General features: G+C 39.3%; 1 protein-coding gene across 1 annotated transcript in view; it reads right to left on the bottom strand.

Moving 5' to 3' along the window:
• LOC122790606 (kinesin-like protein KIF14) overlaps window positions 1–12,449 on the bottom strand; it is a 1,004,205-nt gene that overhangs the window by 344,731 nt on the left and 647,025 nt on the right. The window contains exon 18 of the mRNA XM_044058133.1: window positions 6,932–7,073. Within this exon, the coding sequence (XP_043914068.1) occupies window positions 6,932–7,073 (142 nt within the window). The remainder of the gene's footprint in view (window positions 1–6,931; window positions 7,074–12,449) is intronic.

Genomic DNA, 12,449 nt, shown 5'->3' with positions numbered 1-12,449 from the left:
GTTTTAATGTGGGCATTTGCTTGCAAAGGGAGCATATTCCTTTTTAATAGAATCTCATTTGATTGAATCACAAATAACCAAAAAAAAATTAACACATTTAATTAAAAACTCATTTCACAGAATTACATTGGACTAAAAAATGAGTAGAAAAAATGCACCTTGAAAACTTTTTTTGCAGTGGGAAAGCCCCCTGTGTGTGTGTGTGTGTGTGTGTGTGTGTGTGTAGGGGGAGATGGGCTTTGCCCCAAACTACATAAATTAACTTCATGGACATACAAAAGTGAAAAAAAAAGAACACAGTGAATCACTACTGATGCACAAATCATCATCAAAGCCAACATGCCTCAAAAAATTTTTTTGCAGGGGCAAGACTCCACTACACCCCCCCCCCACCCACCATGTGGGTGCCTTGCAGTCCTTAAATATAGTATTGCCAGTGCTGCACAACAGTGAAGTAAAGAGAAAAAAATGGTGAAATCACTAGTTCCGTGCAAACACAAAATATACCAAAAGCACATTTCTTTACACTTCTACAATTTTCAATCACGATTTAGTCAAATCTGATTTTTAGTCAAGTTTTAATCCTTTATAATTCATCTAAATAAAATAGTCAAAATAACCACCATCCTGAAAAACACAAAGTGGCAAGTTTAATGATTTTAATTTAGGATTTTACTCAGCGTATACACATTTACAATCTGGCCTCAATTTCCACAACTTCATTCTAGTGGAGTGTCTGTAAAAACAGAATTTTTCGATGTATTGCATACATTCTAATTCTGTTCTTTTCAATTTTTTTTTTGGGGGGGGTACAAATTACTAAATCTAATAAAAACACTTCATGCAAAAAGCAATATAGTGCTATTTAAATTTCTAAAGAAAATATTGCTATTAGTCATGTTACTTTAAAATGTGAAGTTCTACATAACCCGTCAATGGTAAAACCTATAAGAAATAGCTTACAAGTTAAGCAAATGTTAAACACTTCACCTGGGAACACACATGAAAATGTTTACAGCAATAAGAATGCTTTCAATGTTTTATACTCATTGTGGTTTAGTCCTATTACAAGTGTCATTAATAAGACGATGCTATATATTGTATTCTGTTTTCACAGAATGTTTGGTTTTTAAAACTGCAAAGTCACGAATGGTTTTGTAAACTGAATTTATCTAAATCTTGTTTATATTAGAAACCTGGTTCATTTTCTTATCTTATTTAATTTTAATAACATTTTCACAAAAAGTAGAATAAAAGGTTTGTCTATGGTTTCCATACAAGAAAGTCTTGAGTTTATCCTTTTTTTCTTCAATATATTCATACTCTAAACATACAAGATAGTCACTTAAGGAGGAACAGTAAATGTACAATACCCCTAGATATATTACTCTGAATTTTTATTTGAATCATTTTGGCAGACCTATTTGAAATACCCTGCAAAATGAAGCAACTACTTGACTAGTGTTAATAGTGTTTCAAATTCATTTTGATCACTAATTTAAGTACAGTTATTTTCTTCTCTCCTTCCATGGCAGTTTTACTATTTGTTGCTGGCTAGTGCTCCTCCTTGATCCAAGTTTCCTTGGTTGGGGATTTTTCAGGTTCAAACAAGTGGAAAGGAAACCATAGTTCTTCTACCAGAGAGTACAAGTAATGTTGCTTATGGAACTTTGCTTATTACATGCTAATCTTCTCTGCATGCTCCACATTGTGTTCTAGAGGTTGGCACACAAAGACAGGAATGTCAGAGGTAGTCTATTCCTATGCAGTTGAAATGTGTGAGAAACCCTGTTCCCTAGTGGGATGACATACCTGTCCCATTCTTTTTAATTTTTCAGCTTGGCCTCTCTGAATACCAACTGTGATGCCGCACCACTGGCCCAATAATCAAGGAGCCTCAATCCTCACCACTGGCAACAGTGGGGGACATGCACACTGGGAGGATGACAAATACACACACAGTAAAGTGCAATTTCCCTTAAGAGTACACAGAGATCACAGTTGGTCTGTGGCTGCTTTCTCCCTCTTTCTGCAGATCCCCAATAAGACTCCCAACTGGTACAGCTATAGAGTTGATAGCTGAGTGGCCAAGCCAAGACCTCCAGCACTCTCTCTGTCCAACCAGTGATACGTGTCCCTGCCCAAGTAGCTGACACAGACTTTGAGATTTAATTTATACATCCCACACACCCACCCCCACAAACACCCACACACACCAACCCACGCACCCCACCCACACACACCAACACACCCCCCACACACACCAACACACCCACCCCAAGCACCCCCACGCACCCACACACACACACCCCACACACACCCACACACACCCCCCCACACACACACACACCCACACACACACACCCCCACACCACCACACACCCACCCACACACACATACACCCACACACACCACACACACACACCACACACACACACCACACACACACACACACACACCACACACACACACACACACACCACACACACACACCACACACACACACACACACACACACACCCACACACACACACACACACACACACACACACACACACACACACACACCCACACACCTAAGAAAGGCTAGCACAGGTTCACTAGCTATGCCCCCTTTTGCCCATAAAGCAGTTATTACTGCCACCAGCTACTTTAAGACCCTTAACAAAGGGTGTCCAATCTTACTGTGTAATGTTACTATAAATCCAAATGGTAGTTTGACCAAGACGATTAGGAGTGGCTCACAGTGTCACCAAATATGCAAGTACTCTCAGAACATAAATGTGTCTACACAGATCAGCCACAATGAAAGGTTTAAATACATTTAATAAATAAAAAAGAACAAGAAAATACTGAGCAAATTAGCACAGTTACATCAGAGTTCAAAATCACAGGAAATATTTAAAACCTTGCAAGACAGTCTCAAATAAAGAAAACGTCTAAGCTATACTTCACCATATTCCTGTCTGCATCTAAGAAATATTACTGTACCCTAATTAACTTACTTACAGAACAAGCAGGCAGATGTGGTGAGTGGATGTTCTTGTCAGGTCAAAGACTAAATACACTACCCTCTCAGAGAGTTCTAAAATTAATGTCTCAAATATTGCTGCTGGGACACTTGCAGCATGACATCACTTCTTGTCATCTGATTATCCCAAGTGAAAACCCCCACAGCAGCTGGTAGTATTTAACATCTCTCTGTGAAAATACATAAACAAGGACTTCTCTTACATCTAAGGCAAATGGTGGAAGTCATAAAATAATTTACATTCCTCCACATCTAAAGATCATACAAAAACTTCTAGTTCTAGACATTATGTCTCCTGTTGCACTGAAACTGAACAATAACATTTTATGGTGCAGTTAAAAAATAATTTAATTTCAAGTATTTTTCTGAAAGTGTTGCAAGTTAATTCACACATACGTCTGTACCAACAGTTTGATATACACACAACATACAGTTCTAATGCATTTAGAACACAAGGATATGAATCATGTTGACATTCACAACTGACATACAATTATTTACAAAATTCCAGATAGCTGGGTTGGCACTATCTCCTTTTGTCACACCAATCATTAAGCCTCTAAGTTACCATCAATTCAGGCAGCCATAATGGTGTGCTTCCTACTCTCACCAGCATTCCAGAAAAATTTTTCTTCATTGTAACAATGCAGCCTTATGTATCTGTTTATTCTTGACCTGTGCAGGTAACCATGGCAAATAACCAAAGGTCTTGACCCTCTTACTTTGCATTCCCTGGGAAGCTGACTTGTTTTCCGCACAATGGCACTTCCATATGTGCTGTTCTTGTTTTCCACACGACACTTGCATATGTGCAATTCATAGGTTGGTACTATGTTATCGGCCCTAGGGCCTATACAAGCCTAGCCATAACAATTCCCTGGATATTTCTTACCACATTATTTACTTCCCTGGACCCCCGTCTAGCAGGGCAACTGACGTGATCCCAGGGTGAATTTCCTTTCTCCCATCCAATCGTCAAGGTCCCCTTGGAAGAGGGCCAAAGAGGCACTCTGCTCGATATGTATGGGCAGTCTATTCCAGAGTCTGGGGAGTTTCTCAGTCAGGAACCTATCCCCTCCAGCACATTACGTTTATTGTGATGACAAGGTTTAGATCACTGGAACGTGTGGCTCTGAGTGATTGGGATTTCTTTAACTGTAGCATGTCCAACAACTCTGGGTTTGACATGGTCTTGTATGTTATACAGATATCGCCTCCGAGTAGACTATATGCAACAGAGTATAGCTGGAGGTTTTTAAGGTGGTCAGCATAGGGCATCTGCTTTAAGCCTGTGATTCTTTTAGTGAGGTATTTCTGTGGCCTTTCCTGTTGTTGCAGATGTCTTGAAAGGTACATACCAAATGGGGCATTGTATTCTATAATGGGTCTAATTAGGGATGAGTACAGTGGGACAATGACTACCTTTTTTCCAGATGAAAAGCCCTTAGTGATGAGATGTGCCACATAGGATTTCCTGACTAATGTGGCTATTCAAGGTGAGACCACTATCCACCTGTGTCCATAAGCATCTTATCACACTTTCAGTGTTTAGTGTACTGCCACCTATGTGGTAATTCACAGGTGCATGTTTTTTCCCCAAAGAGGATAACTATACATTTCTTGGCATTGAGCCTGAGCCCATGGCTCTGGCACCATGCATCCGTTTCTGTAAGGCCCTTTTGTAGAGTATCCACATAATTTGGGGATTCAATAATGGCTCCCAGTTTGCAGTCACCTGCAAACTTTGCTAGCCAGAGTCCCTTAGTGTTAGCCTGTACTTCAGAGAAGTAGATGCCAAATAAGAGAGGTCCCAGGACCGAACCCTGAGGTACTCCACTTGTCTGGAGCTGGATTTTGAGTCGCTACTTTTACAGTGTGGGTTCTGTCAGTAAGCCAGTTGACAACCCATCAAGTGACGTAGGGATTAATGCCCAGCTTAATAAGTCTATCTATGATTCCAGAGTGGGGGATGGTGTCAAAGGCCTTGGCAAGGTCCAGATAGGCTGTGTGGACCGCCTTACCATCGTCCACAGCTCTGGAGACTGATTCGAAGAAGTCCATCAGTGTTTGCACAAATTAAATCACTGAATACACCACAATATCCATTAATTGAACAATTCTAACCACTTCATTCTGTCAAGAATGTTGAAGGACGATCTGAACTTGCTAAAAGTTCAAATCCAGATTTAATGACAAGTATATTATGGTCACCCACCTAAGATTCATTACTTTTACAGCAATGATAAAATTACTGAAAAACAGCAACCTTGGTAAAAGATCAGTTCACGGCACTGGTGTTATTTGCTTCCAAATCACTTCCACATATAGGCACTAAAAGGTATAACAAATGTGCATCCTCATAGAACAACAGAATATGACAATGAACTGAAGGCTTTTATGGGTCTTGGGTAAATTTTATGAACTCTAACGCAGTGCAGTGCTCTTTAAAACAAGATTTTCAAGATGCCCAAAAACAGACCAAATTTAATGGTACAAAATATGTCCGGTTTCACTAACCTTACAGCAAACAGTGTTTTATAAAGCTCTTTTTAGACAGAAGGGAAACTTGTCTGGTCAGAGTGACTTACTGAACACACTTTCTAGTGGTAGAATGATCTAGAATTTTAGTGGCAGTCATGTAATAACTTTCAGCACAATAGCCAATACATATACCTTAAAAATCATGTAAAAGTGTTAATAGTAATTGAATGAAGCAGTCGCAGTCTACCATGATGACAAAACAAAGGAAAAAAAAAAAAAGACTTTGATCCTTTAGAATCATGCGGCAGAGGTTATCTGTCTTATTCTGCACTTGCATAGATGAGGTCTTGTAACGAATTGCACAGGAACTTCTTTAGTTGAGGTTATTTCTGCATTAAACATGTGGTGAGGCTAGAAAATTGCTGCATCTCCTTTGTATTACTTAGACTAAAGGCCATTATCACTGAAGTAACATGTTCTTTTTTAGAAAAATAACCTCTCCTTCAGTAATCTGGTACACTAATATGCATTTTGTGACATGCATCTAGTAGCAGTGGTTGGTAATTAAATGCCCCCTTTCACGCCTCAGTCATGAATTCCATAAAAAAGTTTCATAAATGCTATTCATCATTCCATTAATGAGATCACAGGGCATGACAAGGTGCTAATGTTATATTGCACTTTTGTAAGAATGGACCAGATATTCAATAAACAAGAATCATACCACAAAATCATAAATGTGAAGTTTATCTTTTGCCTGCATTAACTGAATAATGCAGTGACATCACCATCTTGGCCACATTATAAACACCATTTTATATGGTTTCATTTCACTTGCTGCCAGCTAAAATAAATCAAATTCTGCATATCACAGTAATGTCATATAATCAGATAGCTTTAAAATCCAAGAAGCTGCTTGTTTGTGACTGGCTTCCCTTGAAAGGGTAGATGAATTACTATTACCCAAGACATGGCAACCACCACCTGAACATAGTTGCTTAGCATGCTTCATTCAAGGTAATTACAACCCCCTCCATTTTTATCCCTTACATTTTTAAAATACCTGCTGTCTTGTCAGTTATCACACCTTCACTGCTGTGGGGTCATTTGCAATGTGAACAAATGTTGCATAGCATTCAGAAAAGTCTATAAATTAAAACTGTCAGGCTCTATACTGCAGTTTCAGCCAGATGATCTGTGAACAGCTTCCCAAAACTTAACTTTTCAGATTCTTTAACTCCCAATAATCTCAAATTATCTACTTTTTCATGAACACATGCACAAATTAGCTTGTTTTTCACATTGTTCAAGTGAAAGAATGGGTCACCTACATCAGAATCCTCAGCTATTTTCCCTAGGGGTGACATGACATAGCAAAAACAGTTAACTGTGGGGCAAAAAAAAAGGCAGACAAATTACCTTCAGCAGATGCTTGCTTTTGCAATTTCTCCTTGGTCTTGTGGGTTTGCCGAAGCTGCTCTGTCTCCTGAGCCAACCTCTGTTTTTCTCTCCCTAAAGCCTCGATAAACTTCATGGATTTCACACCAATTTGGTCTAAGTCCTTCAAAAAAACAAAAAAACATGCTTTAATTTCACAGAAATTTCAAATTACTTTGAGAAATGATTTTCAGTTAAAATATGATGGAAAGGGTAGAAATTAAACATTTTCCAAAACACTCGGGTCAGAACATCTTTCATAAATTATTGGTGTTACTAAGTTCAGTGCAGTTTTCACTTGCAAACCACAAAATTGTTGAATTAAAATAAAGCTTACTTTCATTTTTAAGCCATTTGTACTCCTTTCACTTAGTATTCTAAGCACACAACAATCTACAAAATAATAAAGTAAAAGCAAAGGGATTAAAAACCCCAGGTAATGTCTCAATGACTGCACCAGGCACAAGAGATTCTTCTCAGGAAAAGGCAGGGGGCTTCAGTCACAGCATAATTGTAGGAGTGCCATTTCTCAGCAGGAAAAAAAAAACATCCACAGAAAATAAGAATGTCTTGAAATTATCTAGATTTAATGCTTACACAAGTGAATACTTCTCAGAATAGAAAAGAAGATCAACAAATTAATGTTCTGTCCAAGAGAGCTTTTTTCTTTATATGTACTATGTATTGCAACTGATTATGCATGAAATGTATGTTTTTATTCTTATTTTATTAACGCAGTACTCATGGCATTCTAACCAAATTCTATACTTTCACTGAGGTGTTCTTGTGGAGCCCATCCCCCTATATCAGACTGGGTACCTTGTTTTGAACCTTGAAGAGCTGCAAATTCTGAAGTAGTGCAAATGACTTATATGGGTAAAGAGCTATACCAAATGAAGTTTCAAGTCAAAGACATTGATAAGTTTTAGCTTTTCTGCAAAAACTTTCTAGAAAAAGAAGAGATCTTAAAGTTTTTTTTTTTCTCAAAGTGTGCACACTCCAAAATATCAGTAAATACAACATAATTCAAATCAGAAGTGGCATCTGCTTCACACTGCTGTAGCACAAGGAAATTGAGCCTTGACTCAATAATTCATCTGCACCAGCTTTGAAAACGAACTCCAGCATGCACAAAAACTTGCATTGGCTGTGACAGTACTGCACATCATCTCTCTTCCTTTTCTACAGGTATTTGAATCCACCAAAAATTCTATTTGCAATGTTTGATTAGCGGAGGGGAAGACTGTTTACAAGAGTTTTCAGCCCCCAAATGCAACCAATACTTTATCATATATAATTTCCATTGTGACAAAAGGTATCTAGTTGTCAAACATCATTGTCCTGTAAACAGCAATCGCTCAGTTAAAGGCCAGTGCTACACACACTGACCACCTTTGATTAACATGGGAGGTAACAGTTATGAAAGACTAAGACTTCTTTCCATTTGCAAATAGTAGTGTGGGCATGTTATTCATAAAGTGAACTGTACAAACTAACAGTTCAGTAGTTCTGCCTACCTACATATCTTCCTGCAGACACAACAGTTGCAATTAGTGTCAACTATACTTTCTATGCAGAGCTCAAGAAAACTTTTTTTTTCCCAAATCAGTGATTAGTATTACTCTGGAAATGGTGTCAGAAGTTCAGAACTAAAGTATATACTAAAATGTATTTCAGTATTTTCTATAAATGCAGTTGAAAAGGTTTTAACTGAAGATTTATCTCAACTATGTTAAGATTTTAGCTTTGCAGCTTTAGGAGCAAAATTCTACTACAGGCAAAACACATTCTCCCTCACTGTCCCCATACAGATTGTGTGTGCATGTATTACTTGCCATTTACATGTCTAATAAGTTTTTGATTATGCATCAATTCAATGCCTTAGATAGTCCTACGCTCAGTAAGTTTTGTACTGCTCCAGTTATGTGCTGCCGCATTTTTAGTGTCACACTGAGTTTCACGCTCTGGAATGCTATCTTAGCTGTTTGAACGGATTTACCACTGTATGCTTTACTTATATCCAACAAGGTCTACCTTCCATTGTTTGAAGAAACTACACGTTATTGGTCACCTTTCCATACAGGAATAGGCATGCTTGGTATTTTTTTTTTTTTTTTTTTTTTTTTTTTTTTTTTTAACTTCCTCAACATTAAGTCTTTATTTTAGAATTTTATTTGCATTGCTTGTATAGGACAGCTTACCTGAAAACAGCAATAGGAATAAAAGCTCAGTTGCATATGTCAAGTTTAAAATCATTCATATGAAATAGAAAGCACCTGTTATGTATACAATAGGTGAATTTGTTACCAATAGTAAAACAATGGTAAAAAAATATTGCATCAATAATGTAGTGGATATAAAAAGTTTACACACCCCTGTTAAAATGCCAGGTTTTTGTGATGTATAAAAATGAGACCGCAATAAATCATTTCAAAACTTTTCCCACCTATAATGCGACCTATAACCTATACAATTCAATTGAAAACAAATCTGTTAAAATATAAAAAATAAACATACAATGCGCTGATTGCATAAGTGTGCACGCCCTTAAACTAATACTTTGTTGAAGCACCTTTTGATTTAATTACAGCATTCAGTCTTCTTGGGTAGGAGTCTGTCTTGGTACATCTTGACTTGGCAATATTTGCCCACTCTTCCTTGCAAAAATGCTCCAAATCTGTCAGATTGTAAGGGCATCTCTTTTGCACAGCCCTCTTCAGGTAATCCCACAGATTATCTATTGGATTTAGGTCTGGGCTCTGGCTGGGCCATTCCAAAACTTTAATTTTCTTCTGGTGAAGCCATTCCTTTGTTGATTGGGATGTATTCTTGGGGTCATTGATATACTGAAAGGTGAAATTCCTCTTCATCTTTGGCTTTCTAGCAGACGTCTGAAGGTTTTGGGCCAAAAGTGACTGGTATCTTGAACTGTTCAAAATTCCCTCTACCTTGACTAAAGCCCCAGTTCCAGCTGAAGAAAAGCAACCCCAAAGCACGATACTGCCAACCACCATGCTTCACCTTGGGGATGGTGTTCTTTTGGTGATATGAATTGTTTTTGCACCAACCGTACCTTTTGGAATTGTGGCCAGAAAGTTCAACCTTGGGGTCTCATCAGACCATAACACATTTCCCACATGCTTTGGGGAGACTTGGTGTATTGTTTTGCAAACGTTAGCAAGGCATGGATGTTTCTGTGTAAGAAATGGCTTCAGTCTTGCAACCCTACCTCATAGTCCAGACATATGGGGAATATGGGAGATTGTTGTCACATGTACTACACAACCAGTACTTGCTAGAAAGTCCTGCAGCTCCTTCAGTGTTTCTGTAGGTCTCTTGGCAGCCTCCCTGACCAGTTTTAGTCTTGTTTTTTCATCAATTTGAAGGATGTCCAGTTCATTGCAACATCACTGTCGTTATATTTTCTCCACTTTTTGATGACTGTCTTCACTGTGTTCCATGCAGCTTCTCTCTGGCATGGTGGGAGATCTGGAATATTTTCTCTTTTGGGGAATCGGGAAAAATGGTATGAAAACCCCTGGATATTATTTTTAGCACCCAAGAAACTTTTGTTATTGATGCCCAGGTGTCTGGGTGCCAAGACAAGTACTTCCCAACTGCCTCTAGAGGCGGACAGTCAGGCAACCCTTCAGGAATGCTTAAAAGGTTTATCTGAAAAAGAATCTTGGAAGCCATGGTTTTGTGGGCCTCCTCTGCAAGGAGGACCGTGTCTTCCATTTGAACCCCCCCCCCCAGCCTCTGAAGGAATTCTCCCAGTGAAAATTCTGCAAAGATTGCAGAGACTTACAGAACCACATTTTCTTGCCCCCTCTGATTCTGGGAAAAGGATTGTTGAGGGGTAGAAAAGCATATCCTTATGGCAGACAGAGTCTTTCCCTCCTCTTCACTCTGGGAAAGCACTTTATTTACAGTAGGCCAAACAAAAATGTTCCATCAAAAGGGGCATTTATGAAAGAACACTTGAAAGGCTCTGCAAAGTCACATATCCCCATTCATGCATGTCGCCGAATGACTATGCCTAAACCAGCAGCCCATGAGATACCCTTTTTGCAGCATGGAATATTAACCTCATGGACACAATAGAAATAGAGTGGCCAGCTCTAAAGAGGACCTCTTGTAATCTTCCACAGACATGGACTTGAGAGATTTGAGGAGTTCCTTGGTCAAATCCTGCTGTACTCTTTTGAAGTGAAAGTTAAGGGACCTCAAGGCAAAGGTTGCTAAAGCAAATTTGCACTTTCCAAGCCTCACACCCTGGACTCTATTTGGGGGATGGACTGAGGAACTTTGCTCCACTAGCTCATTTTTTAATGGCTGCCACCACAACCATAGCATCAACAGGGACTCCTTTGTTCCAACGAAGTCTGTCCTTTGGTATTGACACAGTTTTGGCTGGGCATCAGGGAATTGGATCAACAGAATCCAGTTCTTTCCATGCATAGTGAGAGATTAAATAGATAAGTTCATCTGCTGGGAGAGTCACCATAGATGCATGTGGGCCAGACCTAGAAGCTTACAGAAAAAATGATTCCTCAGGGAAGGAGCATCTGAAGACCATCCACCTTGCATCTGAAGACCATCCACCTTTTTGTTTAAGAATTTCTAGGATATCTCCGACTAAGACATCATCCAGTGGAGCTCTGGGGATCCTTGCCCTTCAAAGTCAGTATTTTTGGTGAGAGATTCCATAGGTAATTTCTCTCTCTCCTTCTGCACGTTCTCTTCTGCAGAACCTCTTCAGTGGGGTGTTCTAAAGAGGTATCCAAAGAGAGGGTAAGTTCCTCAATGGAAAATGTCTGGATGCTCGATGGCACTGGCTCACCCTGTAGAGTATGCCTGATAGGATCAGAGCTCAGACCCAAAGGAGGGAGGGATGAAGGATCCAAGGATAAGAGTAATCAAATCTCTCAGTTGAGAGAAAGCACTCTCGACTACCTCGAAGGCAGATGAATGGGGAGAAGCTGTGGTAGTCTGCATTGGAGCCAAAACCTCCAAAGCTACCAAGCCAACCCTAAAAACAGGATGCAACTGAGGAGAGAATGGTTCAGTGGTGAACGTGGGCAAGTGGGTTCAAGGAGACTTCTAGAAAGGTATGAGATCAGAGTGTTTTTTCCCTTAGGATCCGAAGTCAGATCCAAAGTTTTCTGAATTTATTTTGAGGATGCTCTAAAGACAAAGCTGATGTAGTAGCCTTCAGAGAATGGCTAGAGGATCTTTGGCAAGGTTTCTTTGGCTTCAAAGAGAATTTCACAGATTTACTAGAGGTTTGAGCCCCTGAAGATGAGGAGGAAGATGGCGGAAGCATAGTCTAAGCATCAACTTACTGCATCTGTCACCAAGTCCTCTTAAATTAAATGCAGCACAAATGGAGCAGTCAGTAGTGAGGTGAGAAGCTCCAAGGCCATAGATGCACTCCCTGTGGGCATCAGAATCGGGAATCTTATGCCCACATGTGCACTTTAAAGCCTGTTGGTTTTTC

The sequence above is a fragment of the Protopterus annectens genome, chromosome 16.part0, assembly GCF_019279795.1.
Source record: "Protopterus annectens isolate FY-2018-M chromosome 16.part0, PAN1.0, whole genome shotgun sequence".
Taxonomy (NCBI): Eukaryota; Metazoa; Chordata; order Ceratodontiformes; family Protopteridae; genus Protopterus; species Protopterus annectens.
This window is presented reverse-complemented; position numbering and strand designations above follow the sequence as displayed.